Raw genomic sequence first — 18,163 nt, forward strand, 5'->3', positions numbered from 1 at the left:
GTACTAGGAAAATAGTTCCCTGATAGCAAGGCTGAAGAGTTCATATAATATGGAAATACATACTGAACCGTGAAAAAGCCAGCACAAAAGAGAATTTGGCTCGCTGGCTGTGATTTAAAGGCTTTTATTTGGCCACACAGGAACTCTAGCAAACTGCATTTTATGTTGTTAAATTAGTTCATTAGATTATTTACTTAGGTGAAAACCAAATATTTGTATGTTTTAGTATTTCACTCGTATTCAAGTTAAAGAAGTGGTTTCCTGAAAAGTATAATTATTCCCTGCTGTTTTTTTCCTAAATCTGTTGTTCTTTAAAAATGTAAATCAGTGATTCACAGTCAAACTTCAAACATTTGTGCTATATTCCATTTTGGCAAATTGTCATTTGACCATAAAATTTTAGTAACCAGGATCCAAAATCTTGGGCTTGCTGTTAATTAGATCCAGACCTAGCAAAAAACTGTTACTTTAAACTTTCCATTGAAAGAGATGCTCTATTCTCCTAAGAGGAAGCTCACGCTGTCACTGAGTTCGCTCACAGCAACAGAATTCTACGAACAGCAGAGTAAATACCAACTGCCCAGCTTTTGTAAAAGGCAGTGTTGTACAAACTGTTCTATTCTTGTTTGTGTGGGAGTTACATAAAAGACCCCTTACTATTGTTATTCATAGTAAAAAGCCATTTTCTAAAATTGCTTTTCAGTTAATTTTTCTTTCCTTGCCTTTAAGATCACACCTCTGAATTAAATTTCAATTTTCTGTATTGGCTTATTGTAACACTTGATTTTTCATGTTTCATTTCTACAAACTCTTTACAGACGAATACATAGCATATAATGATCTCCGGTTTTTTTAGAATAAATTATCAGTCAGTAATATACAGTCTACTGCCCAACTTTTCCTGGATTTTTTTGGCTCCACTAGTTCAAAAGCAGAATGTTTGTGCATACGTGTCTTCACGTATACTGTTTTCCAGAACTATGGAATTCTCTGGCCATTACTTCTTTTCCTGTCACAGAATATGAGCCTAAACATTGTAAGGCTTTAGAAGTAATAAAATTTGTTATTTGTTTTCTTGTTTTGTGTACATAAAGGCATGGTTAAGTTCAGCAACAAAGTCAGGAATGGTTTTTTTTTTTTATTAATGAAAGCTGAGCTTTTCTGTAATCATATGTTTGCAGAGCTGTAACTTCAGGGAATACACTATATTGTGTGAGGATAACAAGGCAAAACCAGTTCTGACCGGATCCAGTGGCAGTAAAATGGTCTACTTAGATGCAGCTACTGAATGGATAACAGAAATGAGATGGATTTAGGCAGTAGGTTCTTTGTGGTCAGGATGAAGCAGTATCGTGGTTAAAAAGAACTTCTGGAGCACCAGTTCTAAAGCTTCACATTGTTCATTGTTCCCATCCGTGCCTGACTGTTGACCAACATTCTGTTGCTCTAAGCACTGTACATGCACAAAGTTCATGTCAGTCCTTATGTTCTTTCGAGTAGTTAGTGAGGAAAAATGTTCTCTTTCGGGAGTCCCAACACGTGTCATTTTTACTTTTCCTGTGGTACAGCCTACACTGGTATTAGAAACTGGTAATTTCCTTTGGAGTCCTACGAACTAGGGGTTTGCAACTGTTGAAAATGGTTGTGCTCAATGATTTTTAAAATTTTGGTGGTTTTCAGTGTCCTGAGACACAAGCTTCAGCTAGAGTCACTATAAAGTACTTATTTTTATAGAACAAAGAGCACACATGAAGCTTTTACCTTGGTCAGTCTTGAAGAAATGTTCAGAAATTAACTTCATTCTTCATTTACATGGAAAGATGTGGGTTATGTTGGAAGCTGGTTGCTTGAATAGATCTTCAGCGTTAGAGGTGCTGTTGGCAGATTATGATTTACTTGCTCTGGTGGGGCACAAGAATGCCAGCTAGAATGTTTTTCTTAAAGCGTTTATTTCTCCATATTCTTAGACTGCACACCTTACCTGAATTCAGTGGGAAAACACGTGATTGGAGATGTGCAGAATACAACTATCAGTCAGTATGCGTGTTACGAACAGGTTGCAGTGACGATACTTTGGACAGCAAATGCCATTGGTAAGTAGTAGAGGGAAATGGACTAATTCATCATGTCTTTGGTAATAACTTCTTGCTGATTGGTATTAAGTAAAATAATTAAATTACACTTGGAATCATTGACACAAACTGCTTAAGAAGAAATAAATTCTGAACAGCTTTGCAAAGCTGCTATTTTTACAAGCTCACTTGAAATAGCTTTAAAACTATGACGCTCTCTACAGCTGTACATTGCTTTTTGCTATTCCAGTTTGTTGAATTTTTCCTGCTCTTCAGAACTGTGCAGTAGCTCTGACTTCATTCTCTGCTCCAAAGCATTGGTGCATTTCAGTGGCATTGATGGAGTAATTGCCAGTGCACCTAAAGATTCTTTAGGATACAGATTGGCTTACAGGTGGAAAATATTATTTAATTGTAGCGATACAAACGTTAATGTGTTTCCTTGTCAGGTCTGGTCACTAAGAATATTCCTCAGTCACTTCAGTGTCACTGGATGTACCTTGTTGTCCACTGGAGCGGTAGTTTCCCAAGCGGGAGGTGTGCAAGATGATCTGTTGAGGCATGTGAAGAAAATTTTAGAACTATTTACATATTTTTTTGATCTTGAAATGAAAAACTAAGCTTTACTAACATTCAGTATACGGATTGACACTGGCACCTTTACTTGGTCTCTGTCAGTTGCTCAGTATTTCACGTGTGGTAGATCAGGTATCCCAAAGGAAGAGTGGGGGTTCTACAGTGTGGAGGGGTTCCCAAGTGGCACCTTCACTCTTTAATGTGCTTTCAGCATACTGCGACGTATTGCAGTGTATGTGTGCCAGGTTAAGTAGGTTTACCGATTATATTATCTCGTTTTAACTACACTAACCATTGTGAAACCAACAAGTGGCTTAAGATCATTGAAGATAATGCTAATAATGTGACCACGTGTGAACAATAAGAAAACAGTAGAGCTGACAGTTCCCCTACTTGTAGTACAGCCTCTGTCAACCACATTAGAATGTAAAAGCAATGACTGTCTAATTAGTTCTGATAAAGAGCTGGCCAAAATTGTCAAGACTATTGGAAATACAGATTTACAATTGCCATTGTGAAGGATGAACCTTGCTCAAAGTGTGATGGTGTGCCTCGAGATACTGGCTAACACTGTGAAGCCATCCCAACTAGCAAGACATGGGAAAACTAAGCACCTGGAACATGAAGAGAAACCTCTGCGATTTTTTCAGTGATGTTTGAAGCCATGCAATAACTCAATAAAATACAGAATTTCACTAAAGTTGATAAATCTTTGAAAACCAGTTTTTGTGAAATCTCTTTTGAGATTTCTTACTCATCAGTGAAAGAAAAAACACATAGTGCTGGGAAAGCACTTATTCTGCCTGCCACAGCAAAACTGGCTGAAATAATAGAGGGAAATACTGGAATGAAGAGTAAGGTTAAAGGTGGCACCACATGTGACGTTCAGTCATTGCAGCGTTCATAGGGAAACTGTCGCACCAATGAAGTTGGAGCCAGAAGTGCAGAGGATGTCATCAGTGTGGTTAATTTGCTAAAAACGAGACATCTAAATAGTGGAATCTTTACAGTAGTTTTTAAAGAGATGGGGAATGACCATGAAAATCTTTTGTGTCACACAGAGGTTCACTGGTTATCTTATGGCCAAGTGCTTAAGAGCTGTCACGCTCAAATCTTTGTGTTAAGCATTCTTCTGTCACAAAAAGACAAGTGTTCTAAATTTGCTGACCTCTTCTGTCATGGACAAGTGGCTGTCAGTAGTATGCTACCTAGCAGATCCTTAAAAAACCCCAACCGACCCGAAAAAAAACACCCCACCCCCAAAAAAGCCCACCCAAACCTGTCAATTAAACTGCCTCTTCAAGGCAAAGGTGACATTTTAACAATGAGTGAGAAAGTAACTGCTTTTCATGCTGTAGAAAGAGCCTTTAGGAAATGGGGATTTGGAAGTGTTTCCTTTGTTACGTGATTTTGTTGCAGAAAACAATGCCAGCTACTCACCTATAAAAACTCTTGTATTTTTACACTTAAAAAATCAGGAAAAATATTTTTCTAGCCTATTTTAAATTTTCTGAATGCAGAGTCAGTGGGTTTTGAACTAATTTTTTAAAAATGTAAAAATGCAACACATTGTTTGATTAGCTTGCAACAACAACTGACATTGGGGAGAACTGAAATTTACTAGCCAAATTTCAAGAAAAATCTTTACGTAGTTAGAGGATGGAAGTAAAAAACTGGTATCATGATCTAGTAAATGCAGCCAATGATGCACTTCCTGAGGTTATTTTTTCAGCTATGACAGCCATTGAAACCAAGCAACAAAATAAACTGAACTTAGAACCCGACCTTTGAATTGCCATATCACAAAATGTTAAATCAAGATTTTAAAAATAATGAAGCATGTTCAATCACATAGCTCTCACACAAAAATACGCTTAATATTTTACAGTAGGAACGAATTGTTTATTACTTTAAATAAAAATTATTTTAAAATAGTTTTTATCTTTATCTCATACTTTTAAAAATTTTTTATAATGTACATAATCTGGTAGCACAGTACGTACATATGATTATTTTTTAAATAAACTGGGGGTTTGTGCTCAAAATTCTATTGATAGGAGTGCGTGATCAACACAATGTGGAGACTGCTGCGCTGTAGTGCACTCTGTACCAACACCTGTTCGTCATTTCTTTTTCTTCACACCAACTGAGATCCTAAATACAGTAACTTTTATACTCTTTTTTGGTAAACTTCAGCTGCAAACTGGATGAATCACCTCCCTGTGGGAAACAAAGCTGGGTCTTCTTTCTTGTAATGATCTGAGGTCAATCCTTCGGAAAGCTTGAGAGCGCACCTGCTCTTGAAATACATGATATTTCAATTACATTAATACATAATTACTAATTAATACATAATTAATATTAATAGGAAATACATGTTACATGAGGTAACATGGAGACTGGACACTTTCTCTTTTGTGGCCTTCATGTAGGCACAAATAGTGCTTTTGTTCCTTGGAATATTGAGAGCACATCAGGCAACTCAGTCTTTATCTTCTACAAAATTATAAAACATAAAAAATACCTCAACCATAAAACCATGAAAACCAATAAAACAGACAAGGTCCATGGAAAATCATACTTTTTTTTTTTTTAATTTCACAAGCATAGCATAAAATCAAATTAATCCATTTTGATTTATGTAGCACTTACTTATCAGACACAGCCTTTGTAAGTTATGTATTCTGCCATATATAATGCTGTTGAAAAGTTGTAAATTAGATGAGGTAGTGGTAGTTAGTCTTGAAGAGCTATGCAGTGACTTTTAGACCTGAGCCACAGAAGTATCACAGGGTAACACTCTGGCATTACCCTGTGACATTTGCATCACCATGACTCTGTTTAGTGTTGTAACAAAGTAATTCCATGATGAGAACATTGCAAAGAAATGTGCAGACACTGTGCTGAGAATTAGATGTATTAGAGTAACTTGCAAAAAAATGGCTGTAGTTCTGGCATCAGTTATAAATAATTGGAAGTATTCACACACTGGAATGAATTCCATTCCATTTAAGTCAAGTTTTCTGTTATCCTGTACTACACTAGAACTAAAGAAGTTGTAACAACCGCTATCACTTTAATCTGGTAGTCTCAGAAATTATAGGAAGATGTTGTAATGGGGTATTTGTATAATTTGCTAGCAGAGTGTTACATTTCATTGCTAATAATGGAAATGTGAAGTTTCTAAAAAGTATTCCTGAGGGGATGAAGGTAATAATAATTTACATTGTGATAATTTGGAAGCCCCAAACTGAGATGTGGGCCCTTCCCCTCTAAGCATTACACAAGTATGTAGTAATTGCAGCCTTTGCCAAGGATTGAGTTCTAAATAGGCAAGATAGAAAATGCAGGAAGAACTGATGTGCAACAACAGGTATTAAACACAAACATATTTCATGTTGATGCATTTGGAAATATTAGTCTTCTATTTAAATGCCCTGCTGTTTGCAGGGATTGAATACCTGAAAGGATTTCGAGTAATACTTGAGGAGTTAAAATCAGAGGGAAGACAATGCCAGCAGATGATTTTAAAAGATCCAAAGCAGCTCAGCCCCAGTTTTAAACGAACAGTAAGTGCTTTGTTTCAAGAAGTTTCATTGTTGCTTGATTGTGTGAGTGGTCTTGAAAGTGTTTATATGCTGCATATGAAATCTAAATGTATCTCTATGCAGCTATATACAGAATGTGCTGTTTGCTAAGGATGCAGGTTGCTTCCTGCAAGTATCGTTCTTTGAACTAATGGTAGTTGTTACTTTAGAGACAGACCTAGTCCCCTTCTATAGAAGCTTTCATGAAGCTGGAAACCGTCATTTGGGTGACTGTGGAGTAAGGTGCACGTCTGTAATAGTCCACATCCAGCTCTGTATTGAGGTTTCACCTGTCAATGTCTAAAGGAGGGGTAGATAAAAGATTCTTAATATATTAATTTCTGCTTATGTTTGTAAAACTGTGGGCTTATTTTGAGAGATACTTTCAGGTATAATAGTTGATTTTAAAATATGTTGCAATCTTGTCTTTTTGTAGGGAATGGAATCACAGCCCTTTGTAAATCTGAAGTTTGAAACAGATTACTTTGTAAAGATTGTTCCTTTTCCATCCCTTAAAAATGAAAGTAATTACCACCCATTTTTCTTCCGAACTAGACGTAAGTATTGCATACAGTATAGTATTGCATATCATCTCTTCACCGTTGGTGCCCCACCCTGGCTTTTTAGTTTTCCCAACAAAGGAATGTAGTAGATGATGATGTTAGATGAGTCTGGGTTAAGATCGTTACTGACAGAGTCTTCGAAGGAAGATCTGGGTGTTAAGTGGAAAGAATTTGAATGCCACAGATAAATCTGTGGTGTATGATAATATGTGTTAGGCAACAGCCAGAAGAAAAGTCTCGGGTAGGCCTGAGATTCTCTCAGGTTTGCCTACAGCAGGATTACTGCCATGGTTCTCGGGAACATTTCATTCATGGCCATGGTTTGCTCCTTCTCCCCTCTGCACATTCTGAAGAAGCTCAGGTTAGTTTTGTTTGAGACCACAGTTTCAAAAACAGTTATCTAGAGGTAGTATTGAGGAATACATATAAAATTCGATAGCAACAAATCAAATTAAATGAATTAAAATTACTTAGCAATTCTCATTGGAGTTAGAGAGCAGAAACTTGAATAAACTCCTCAGGGCTTAAATAGTGTGATGAGAAACTCCAAGTACCCTTTGGGGTGAAATGTTGATACTTGTCCTACTTAGGGTTTTTTTGCCCTGTAAAACTTTCTTAAAATAAGCCTGTCTGTTGATGCAGACAGCAGTAACATTTGTCTCTGTAATAGTGCTCAGCATACTTACTCTCAGTAAATGTATTTAAGTCTAGTTTCAGCTTGCTCTCCTGCTGTGCTGTGCCTGGTGCTATCACTTTCGTCTCACTCAGGAGTGCTATTTTCAAAGTAATGAACCTGTATTTCTCATATAAAGATGAGAAGGGATTTGAAATTATAACAAAGCAGCTGAGTTTGCAAAATATATTTACTCTAGGCATATCAGAGCCTTCAAAAAAATGGGGACATTGTCTTCAAAATGGTGAATTTGTTTCTTTTGCCCTCATTCTTTTTCTATTTAAATAGCATAGCATTTTTGTACTGTGTAATTAATAATTCTTATGTGTATTTGTAGCATGTGAATTGTTGCTACAGCCAGAAAACCTTGTCTGCAAACCTTGTAAGTAAAATGTAATACTTTCTGTATATTCATCTTACGAAAAATTAACTGCACTTGAAGAGTCACTTTTTTCCAATTCATTACTCTCTCCTCTGACAGACTGGAAGCCAAGGAACCTAAATGTTACCCAGCAGGGTTTTAACATGCAAGTGTCCTTTGATCATGCACCTCACAACTTTGGCTTTAGATATTACTTTCTTCACTACAAACTTAAGCATGAAGGGCCATTTAAGCAGAAGACCTGCAAACAGGTACGTTGCTGAGTTTTGCAACTCTTAAAAAGCACAAGACCTACTAATACTAGGTGTTCTAAGGTTTTATAGATACTTTAAAAATAGAATACTATCAATTTTAAAATTTTAAAACTATTTGACATTATTTGTGTAAATAATAATTGTATTCTCATAGCACTTATCAGTCAAATCCAGGCTTGAGGGCTTCACTGGAGCTGGATGGCATAAACAAATAGGAAAAGTGTTCTCTCTATTGAAGACCCTACAACTAATTAGTACTTCAAACTGCAGTTTTATTATGTTTGTGACGCATATTATTTTGTATTGGTTTATTTCACCTTTACACCAAAATTGATCACTTCAGGCTACCTATCTGAGATTATCACAAGATAGTTATCATTTTAGTATGTGCATGGAATCAGGCTCTCTGTCATTTTGTACAGCTGTGTGCCGAAGTCTTATTATGGGAGCTGCAATTCGCTGTATTATTTTCCTTAACTTTGGTTAGTATCGATGCCAAGTTTGTTCTCACTAGTCACCCTTTCATCCTAAATCTCTAAAAGCTAAGCAGCTTCAGAACATAATGTAGAGTTTATGTGTTAGGCCAAACTTTAAGGATATATATTTTTTTTAATAATTAATCACGTTGTAGTTCTGCAGGCAGGCAACTGTAGTCCCTGCATATTTGAATGGAAAGACTTAGTTTTGCTGGTTTAAGGTGTCTTAATACAGGAGGGTATTCCATATTTCTAAATCAATGTGAATGTATTTTTAATTAGGTTTTTGAAGTATGTGAATGGCTTGCAAAGTATTCTCTTTCTTTGATGTAGGAGCAAAACACAGATACGACAAGTTGTATTCTTCAGAATGTATCTCCAGGGGATTATATAATTGAGGTAATATTTATAAATAGTAATTTATACAACAGCTACATGAGCACGTTGATGGAGAAATTATCTGAAATTGAAGTATTTCAAGTCACAGTGGTAAAAGTGGACTTCAGGCATCCCTATTAAAGTACCTTGGGCAAGTAAAGGTTTTTAGTCAGATTGCTCTTGACCTTTCCATAGTTTTTCTTCCCCGAATGCATAGCAGTTTCATTTGTGCTTTCAAGTAAAGTTGTGGACCTGCATAATTCTTGGACTTGAATTTTTTATTTTCTTTTTAATGGGAATTCTTTAGTTTGGCCAATTTTTACTATACTTGAAAGCTGTGTATTTCTCTTGGTGATGATAATATGTGAACTCTGAAAGTTAATATTGCGACATTAAACTATGTACCCACAAAGACAAGTGATTTCACTAATTACTAGTTTGTGGTGCTCTTTAATTTTAACTTTGAACAGTAAGTTTCTTCACATTTGGTCATAATAGCTGTTACAGTGTTTACATATTATAGAAAATGAATAAAATTAAATTTCCACAAAATAAATTCAACTCTTACTTTTCAAAGCTGGTTGATGACACTAATACAACAAGGAAAACTATGCACTATGCGCTAAAACCAGGTATGAATTTCCTTTTTAAACAGTATACAGTATTTGTATTATTAATTTAGATTGTTTTAATTATGTTGGAAAGAAATTTCTGTTTGACCTGTTGTTGCATTAAGGGGCAAGAGTCTTAAGTAGCCAGGGGCAGGGGCAGACAGCCCTCCCAGTTGAGTCACAAGGTTCAGAAAGGATCCCCTTGTTTTCTAAGCTCCTTCTCAAAGGGGAGTCTAGGTGCAGCTGCATCTGATTGTAGTCTCAGATTTGGGCAACGGGTTTAAGTCTAAAGGATTATATGTACAGCCACTCATTGGAGTTACCATTAACATGTCAGAGCCCAGCCAAAGGACTTTTATCGAGAGTCAACGTTTGCCTGTTAGAGTCCAGTTTTAAGGACTTGAAGTGGAACAGTTTAGCAAAGTGGATGAAAATAGATGGTGTGTTAAGGTGGCAGATACGACAAATTCAGAATTGCCACCTTAACTGGTAAATGGTAAATGCACTTACTGCAGCAATCGAGCTCGAGTTCAGCGCTTCAGTTAACAATACTTTCCTGGGTGACATCAGGTGTAGCTGGGGGCACAGCTCTTACTAGAGGTGTCCGGGCTCAGGGAGGAGAGAGGTCCAGACTCATTGACTTGTCCAGTGGTTGGAGTTCTTGTCCTCAAAACAGAGGATTCTGAACGCCGGGTTTATACTGACAGTGAGGCAGGCCCAAGTCAGTTATTGTGTGCTGATGGACCCTCGGAGGTCAGCAGGGCCCATGGGTCAGCACAGGGCAGGGTATTCGGTACAGATGTGGGGGGGATCTTCCTGGCTTTTGCTGAAGCAATGCTGGACTGTGAAGCCTCTGCCTCCACCCAGGCATCACTCAGTTGGGTTGATTGTTAGACCTGTTAACTGTTCTGTGAGATCTCAGGTCAAACCCCTGAGGCCACTTCAAGTCGAATACTGCCATGACAGACCAGACACGGTTATTATCTCTGCCATTGGTAGTTCGTTGATAAAGAGGTGAGGGACAGGATGGGGGTTGTGGGGGGAGCACACCGCCACACCTGTGTCTGTTTGCTGTCATCAGGACTACTGAGGCAATGGTGCTGTGATTTTTCGACTTAAGGAAAAAAGAGTAGACATGCACACTTGTAAATATGCATCTGCATCTCTGTACATTTATATTTAGTACAGATTAGATCAACATGTCATTGAGAATCTTTGTGGGAAAGTCATTTTTGTTGTATATATGGACACGAAGAATCGTAGCCTGTATTTTAATTGCGTACAACTGATGCATGCAGTAGTGTGGAAATAATGTAATGAAACTGAGAGCAGCCTAAACACTACCTGCCTGTGTGCTTCAGCCCTGAAATCCAGCAGTCTGGAAAACCTGTCGGGAGGATGCTTAGCATGTCTATTTATCAGACAGGTTATTGAAAAGCTAAATAGGGATTTCAGAATGTGTCTGCAGACAGAAAACATAGCTATAGATGAAGGCAGTGGGCAGGATGGACTGAATCATAGTTGCTAAAGATAACTTGTGCAGGAAGACAGTTCTTTCTAAGTGGCTAGTTCAGCACCCTGGAACAAAAGTCTGTCAGGTCCGAATGAGTATCGCGTACCTTATCAAAACTTGCAGCGGGGGAGGGTATGAATTGGCATGCAGCACCTGTTACTTGTGGTAGTCACTAATGCTGTGGTGATGAGGTAAACCTGCATGAAACCTATTTAAAATGGAGCAGAACATGATGTTTGATTCTACTCTATATTTGAGAATGATAATAATGTACTGTAGCAGTTTTATTTTATGTTCCCAGTGTGAAGATTTTATTAGCTAATTATAGCATCGCTTATTTGCATGTGGCTAATTCTACTTTATTTTTCAAAGTACATTCTCCGTGGGCAGGACCGATAAGAGCTATCGCCATTACAGTCCCTTTAGTTGTCATTTCAGCATTTGCAACCCTTTTCACAGTGATGTGCCGCAAGAAACAGCAAGGTAAGATGTTTTTTCGTTACAGAGTTCCATTTAAAGATACAGTTTTTCAACCAAAAAAGTCTTTAACTAGTAGGTTTATTCCAGAAGTACCTTTATCTGAAGAGTGCTCTTTTCTACTTCTCTCTTCTTCCTCCCCACAGCTCTTTTGCATGTTGGAACTTGCAGCAAATTCTTAATCAGTGCTTGATCATAATTTGTTGCCATAGAAGTATTGTATCACAAATCAAGATGTCACTGTAGAAAGGAGAGAACAGAATTGTTGTTAGGAAATACTTTTGAGTTTGAGTTTCTTTTTATTTGTGAAAGTACTACATGACAACGTAGAATACAAGCAGATCTGTAAACATTCCCTTATTTCATTCAGAAATGTCTAGTTCGTATTTATTTAAAATATGGAAATATTTAAAATATAACATATTTTAATAAACATAACATATGAAATAAACATAAGGAAAGTAAAACTGTGTGATACCAATGCAGTTCTCAGGACTGTCTGGAATACTGCCTGTTTCTGTTATTCCAGATCTGCTCACTTTCCTGGAAGTCGCTTTTACACTTCATCCTAAGCCATCTTCCTAAATTTACTCTTTCTCAGACTTACTTGCAGATGTTTCTCTAAATTAGATTCCATCCTTCTGCTGGCTTCTCCTCTGTGTCTAGGAGCTGGCAAGCCATACTTGTCACATTGAGATGTTAAAAATCAATTGGCATTTTTTGTAGAATTGAGGGAATCATGCAGTTTCATGAATATGGAAAAAGATTACTTCCCCGAACCTCACATATCTGTGTTATCCATCTGAATTTTGGCATTGAGGTATACTGCAAGTGCTATATGCCATCTGGGTTAAATCCTTTTACCTTCTGGTCTTCTGTAGCTATCCCTTTGCTCACAGCTAGCACAGTTCCAACAAAAAACTGAGACAAATCACTGAGGATTTGTCTGGAGAGAGAGTTGTTCCAGAATAGTTATTCCTGATGAATAGTTCTAAATTAAATCCCTAGATGGATACTTGTGTTTTGAAATATTAATACATTATTCCAAATTAGCTTAATCAACTGTAGAACTAGATTGAATTAGTCTGGCGTAAGACCAGACCTTTACATTGCAGTATAAAGGCATCTATACAAGGAAAGAAACGCCAATAGCTATTTTGATTTAATTAATCATAACTTAATTCAAATCAATGTCAAGTTTAATGTCCAAACTTATGTATATGTATATATATCTACCAGAAAGATACTGTATGGTATTCTGAAGGGATCTGTGTTCTGGAATTTAATATTCTTACCTGGCTTGTGTTGTGCATGTGTGTTTTTGTTTTAAAACGAGACTTTGTTATACAGGAAAATCTTGATGATACATCTTTAAGGCTTATAGTATTTGAACAGAGATGAAGACTCATAAAGCTGGGTAGAGGTGAAACAACCTCATTCTATTTATAAAAGAAACCTTTCTTAAGTTTTCTGAGCTGTACAGTAATAACTGCACATTTCACTTTCAGAGTGTGTTCCACATATGTAGCCACTCATAAGCTGGATAAATAGAGCGTGTGCAACTTTTCTTTTTCAGGCTGGAAAGGAAAGAACAATCTTTTGAAAAAATGTCATTACTGTTTGCATTAGTAATGAGCCTGCAAAAGTTTTTTTTTAAAAAAAAAAACCACAAAACAAAACCAAAAAATAAACCCAAGCCTTGTAGTGTGAACTCTCTTTCTGTCTTCCAATGTAGAAAATATATATTCTCATCTAGATGAGGAGAGCTCAGAATCTTCAGCATATGCTGCAGGTCTCCATGTGGAAAGGCTTCGTCCCCGGCCAAAAGTGTTCATCTGCTATTCCAGTAAAGATTGCCAGAAACACATTAATGTCATCCAGTGCTTTGCTTATTTTCTTCAGGACTTCTGTGGCTGTGAGGTAAACTCAGCATTTCTTCTGTAAACAGTTTTTCCTTGATTGAAGCAGCAGCCCCAGAACTCATAATAATATGTGCTTGAAAATAAGGTATTTCAATCTCTCCTTCCACAGAAATAACTTCTGTTGTTTTTCTAAATATTTGCCATATAATTACTATTTTTTTAACTTATGGAAAGGAACACATCACAGCCTGCTTAAAAAAAAAAAAGGAATTGTGGAAAGCTTGTACTATACTGATTCCAGGATTTTCATTCAGCCCTGTTTTAATTTGTTTTTCTGTTTAGTAGGTCTTGCATCGTTATAGTCAGCAGCCACAAAGAGGTATTGGTGTGTACCTGATATATTTCAGTATTCCTAAAATAAATTTTTATTGTAATTTAAAAGCAGCTGACTCTATCAAAACTCCTACACATAGAGCAAAATCTCTGTAATTAGGATTAATTATTAGTTATGAATTTTTATTGATTTTTTTAAAAAATTCTGTTCCCTTTAATGCTGTAAAATCTGTGTGTTTTTCTTGGTTTTGATATAAAGCTTTGAGAAAGACATTCAAATTGTTACTTTGAACGTCAAGGCTTATAATCTCAGGCTGCTTGCTAAAATACAATCAATATATGGCCGGCCTTTCACTTTTTAGCTGTATAAAGACAAGACAGCCGTTACTCTCGCTGCGTTTTACCGTGCGGCGGGACTCGGAAGGGACCAGCCCTGTCACCCATGCGGCCACCCTGCCCTCCAGCGGCCAACCCGGCCACATCGCCATGCCCCTCTTCGGGGCGGGGGGGGCTCATAATTCATCCATATGTTTAAAAGAGTTCAGGTCAGGTGTTTAAAAGTAACTTATTTGAATCCCCTTTTCCGGGATGTACTTTGGCCCTGCTACGTCATCCTTTGGAATAGTGTTAAGGTGAGCTGTTACCACTATAACTATGTACCCTAACGTAACTCTGCACATATAACTATGTAACACATGGAACATATGGTGTTAGGCACCATTTAAGGTTTACATAACAGAATACTGATAGCATCTACATACAGAAATAATGTGGTGTTATTAAAGCTGTGGAGTTTAATATTAAAAGTGATGCCCGATGCATAATGGAACAGTCACGCAAGTATTTTTCATATGGATTGCAGATCCATTATTTTCCAAATGGATCAGTATTTTCATATGGAATGTTTTCTCAAGAATGAAAAACTCAGGGCCATTTAATAGCTATTTAAAATAATAACTTGACCATACTAGAAATCCTTTAATACAGATAGCAGATCAGACAGTATTTTGAAGAACAGAAACAAAACCAGACACAAAATAAAAACTTACCTGTGTTTTACCTTTATCAGAATATCTCCCAAACAGCTGCAAAATGACTTGTCTTCCCCATACACAGAATAGAATAGTTCTGGTGGAAGGGACCTGCAATGATCATCTGGTCCAACTGCTTGACTGCTTCAGGCCTGATTGCTTTCCCCCTGTAGCTGACCGTCTGGTAACAGCTTTCATGAGTCCTTGAGTTCCAGGCATCCATCTACTCTCTGTTTTCTGGCATGGCAAAGCTTTCCACTCTTAGGGTGACAGAGCAAAAATACTTTGTTGTCTGGAAAAACGCTTGAGAGAAGGCTTTGTAAGTGTTTTCATGTGTGTCTATTATGGAAGTTTTTTGCATCTGTTTTTTTCTGTTGTTCTACTGCTTGTTCTGTCTTTCGTGGGGTAGTGTGTTGTGTCCTTCACCTTGGTGTACATGGGCATTTCAGATCATGTAGAATGTTTAGAAAAAAAGTACAAAATCATATAACTCTTATGATAAAAATTTTCAGAGCTTTCTTACCAGAGACAAGCTTCTGCTGTTTTGCATCCTAACTGAAAGGATTTGGATGTTGTACACACTAGTTATGTTTGTATCTAGATATGAAAATTCTTGGCATCAGACTTCATGAATATGCAAAAGATCATAAATTACTATGGTAGTTAGGGGCATGGTTTAATGGTGGACTTGGCAGTGCTACGTTAATGGTTGGACTCGATCTTAAAGGTCTTTTCCAACCGAAATGATTCTGTGATTCTGTGATTTTTGTTATATTCAGCCCGTTATGGACCCAGATATATAACAGTTAAATTATCTGAGGCAGTCTGGAAGGTTTTCCTTTTTACCTTAGCAATTCACCCACTTCCTTAGCCCACTGAAGTATTCAGCCCACAAAGTTTAGAATGAGCATGAGGCCATATTTATTTTGGTGAATAACTACTGACATAGTTAATATCACTGATTCCAATTTGTCCACTATCAATACTAGGTTAGTTATTACTTATTTCTCTTTTAGAACAGCTTATATTTGCATCAGGGACAAGCTGTAGTTAAACTCCTCATTAATTCTCAGTTGTGTGTTAAATAAAAGCTGACTCAGTATAACTCATCTCAATTTTATTAGCAAAAATATCTTAATAATCTAATAGTCAATATCGACCAGAATGTTCTTTTCTTTTACAGGTGGCTTTAGATTTGTGGGAAGATCTAAAAATTTGTAAAGAAGGTCAGAAAGAGTGGCTTATTAAAAAAATAAACGAGTCCCAGTTCATCATCATTGTGTGTTCCAAGGGAATGAAATACTTTGTTGAAAAAAGGAACTGGAAACACAGAGGGGTAACCAAAGATGCAGGAAGAGGAGAGCTCTTTCTGTTTGCTGTGTTGACTGTTGCAGAGAAGCTTCGTCAAGCAAAGCAGAATTCAAATGACCTCTGCAAGTTTATTGCAGTCTATTTTGATTACTCCTGTGAAGGAGACATCCCTGGTATTCTGGATCTCAGTACAAAATACAAACTCATGGACAATCTCCCTCAGCTGTATTCACATTTACACTCCAGAGATCCTAGTGTACAGGACTCGGAGGCGTGTCCTGTTAACATTAGTAAAAGGAATTATTTCAGGAGCAAATCTGGGAGGTCGCTTTATGTTGCCATTTGCAATATGCATCAGTTCATTGATCAGGAACCAGACTGGTTTGAGAAACAATTTATTCCCTTCCCTCCACCTTCATTACATTACTCAGAGCCTGTTATGGAAAAGTTTGATTCAGGCTTGGTTTTAAATGACTTAGTGAATAAGCAGGTGATGGATGGCGATTTTTACCTGAAAACAGATGCAAATATTATTTCGGTGGCCAATTCAGACTCTCACTGTATAATTCAGCACTTAAACCTTGGAGAAGACACAGAAACTCAGGACATTCAAGGTGGTGGCAGCTTTGTTCTTCAGCCGTTGTTGCATGTTGTTAAAGCTTCAAATCTTAAAGATATGCCTCGAGATTCTGGAATCTATGATTCATCTGTTCCTTCATCTGAATTATCCTTATCTTTAATGGAAGGACTATTGACAGACCAAATTGAAACATCTTCCATTACAGGAAGTGTTTCTTCATCATCAGGTTTAGGTAAGATACCCCGCAGTGTTTCAAAAATTATATTCAGTTATTGTGAGTGTATTTCTGCCATCTCAAAATACTTTAAGATAATATGTGAGGAGCCGTATAGATGGCTGCAGAAAAAGGTAATGGTAAAAATGATAGGTTTTAAGTCACTTCTGAAAAATTACTCTCTTCCTTAACTGGGGGGGGGGGGGGGCAGGAAGGGATGGGATTCTTAGCTAATTAAGATTTCACTAGAATTCCATTAATAAGTCACTTCTCATTAATTGACCTACTATTGGAGAGATGGATTCTTTCTTCCAGGGACTCCCTGGCAGCTGGGATACTCAGCTTACAGCTGTGTGGTTATTAAACCAAGAGGGTGATATGGTGAAGCATTCTTACAGAACAGCCATAAATCTAAAAGTGACATCCTATCTGCTCCAGCACATACTAGAACCGTTAGAGCTATAGTCTGTACTGTGGCTAACTCACGTTTCAGAATGACATTAGGCTTCTCATCAGATACGCGGCTGGGGGGAATGACCACATGGGCTTCAGTGGGAGAATTTAAATGCTTGCAAGACACTCTCCAACATAGGTATGCAGCTTAGATGCCTACAGTTTGAAGGTGTAAATATTCCCACAGACTATCTCAAAAGCTGATCTGACCTTTGTAGTTGGAGTACATTGAACTGGTATCACAACTACATCAGAGTGAAATGGATTTTATTATTATTATTATTATTATTATTATTATTATTATTATTATTATTATTATTATTATTATTATTATTATTACTACTACTATTATTCAGATTAAGTCATAAATAATGTTTGGTGCCAGAATTAACTTGGGCTGAGAGATGTAGGTGTTGATTTACAGATATAGCATCTCTATCTAGGGTAGATGTTAGGCTTTTCTCTTGGATAAATGGATTATTTATTATTATTATTGTTATTATTCAGATAAGTCATAAATAATGTTTGGTGCCAGAATTATCCTGGGCTGAGAGATGTAGGTGTTGATTTACAGATATAGCATCTCTATCTATAGGGTAGATAGTCTATAAGACAAAATAACTAAGATCTGAAAACTTTTCAGGGAGAAAAAATTACAGATTTACTGATTTAATTAAATAAGCTACAAATACACAGTTATTGTTTCAGAATTAATATTATATTCTTTAATTTCCTGCCATCTTCTAATGTGGCCTTTTCTCACATTTGTGGGAAAAAATACAGATGATAAACTGTAAAGGTTCTAGTGCTGGATGAA

The 18,163-nt window shown here is 36.9% G+C and overlaps 1 protein-coding gene across 1 annotated transcript in view; it reads left to right on the forward strand.

Moving 5' to 3' along the window:
- The window catches only part of IL17RD (interleukin 17 receptor D), a 50,666-nt gene that overhangs the window by 31,003 nt on the left and 1,500 nt on the right, over positions 1-18,163 (forward strand). The window contains exons 3-12 of the mRNA XM_056338171.1: positions 1,968-2,093; positions 6,099-6,217; positions 6,672-6,792; positions 7,809-7,853; positions 7,953-8,104; positions 8,917-8,982; positions 9,539-9,593; positions 11,458-11,568; positions 13,298-13,482; positions 15,972-16,911. Coding sequence (XP_056194146.1) covers positions 1,968-2,093; positions 6,099-6,217; positions 6,672-6,792; positions 7,809-7,853; positions 7,953-8,104; positions 8,917-8,982; positions 9,539-9,593; positions 11,458-11,568; positions 13,298-13,482; positions 15,972-16,911 — 1,920 coding nt within the window. The remainder of the gene's footprint in view (positions 1-1,967; positions 2,094-6,098; positions 6,218-6,671; positions 6,793-7,808; positions 7,854-7,952; positions 8,105-8,916; positions 8,983-9,538; positions 9,594-11,457; positions 11,569-13,297; positions 13,483-15,971; positions 16,912-18,163) is intronic.

Source organism: Falco biarmicus, chromosome 4, assembly GCF_023638135.1.
Source record: "Falco biarmicus isolate bFalBia1 chromosome 4, bFalBia1.pri, whole genome shotgun sequence".
NCBI lineage: Eukaryota > Metazoa > Chordata > Aves > Falconiformes > Falconidae > Falco > Falco biarmicus.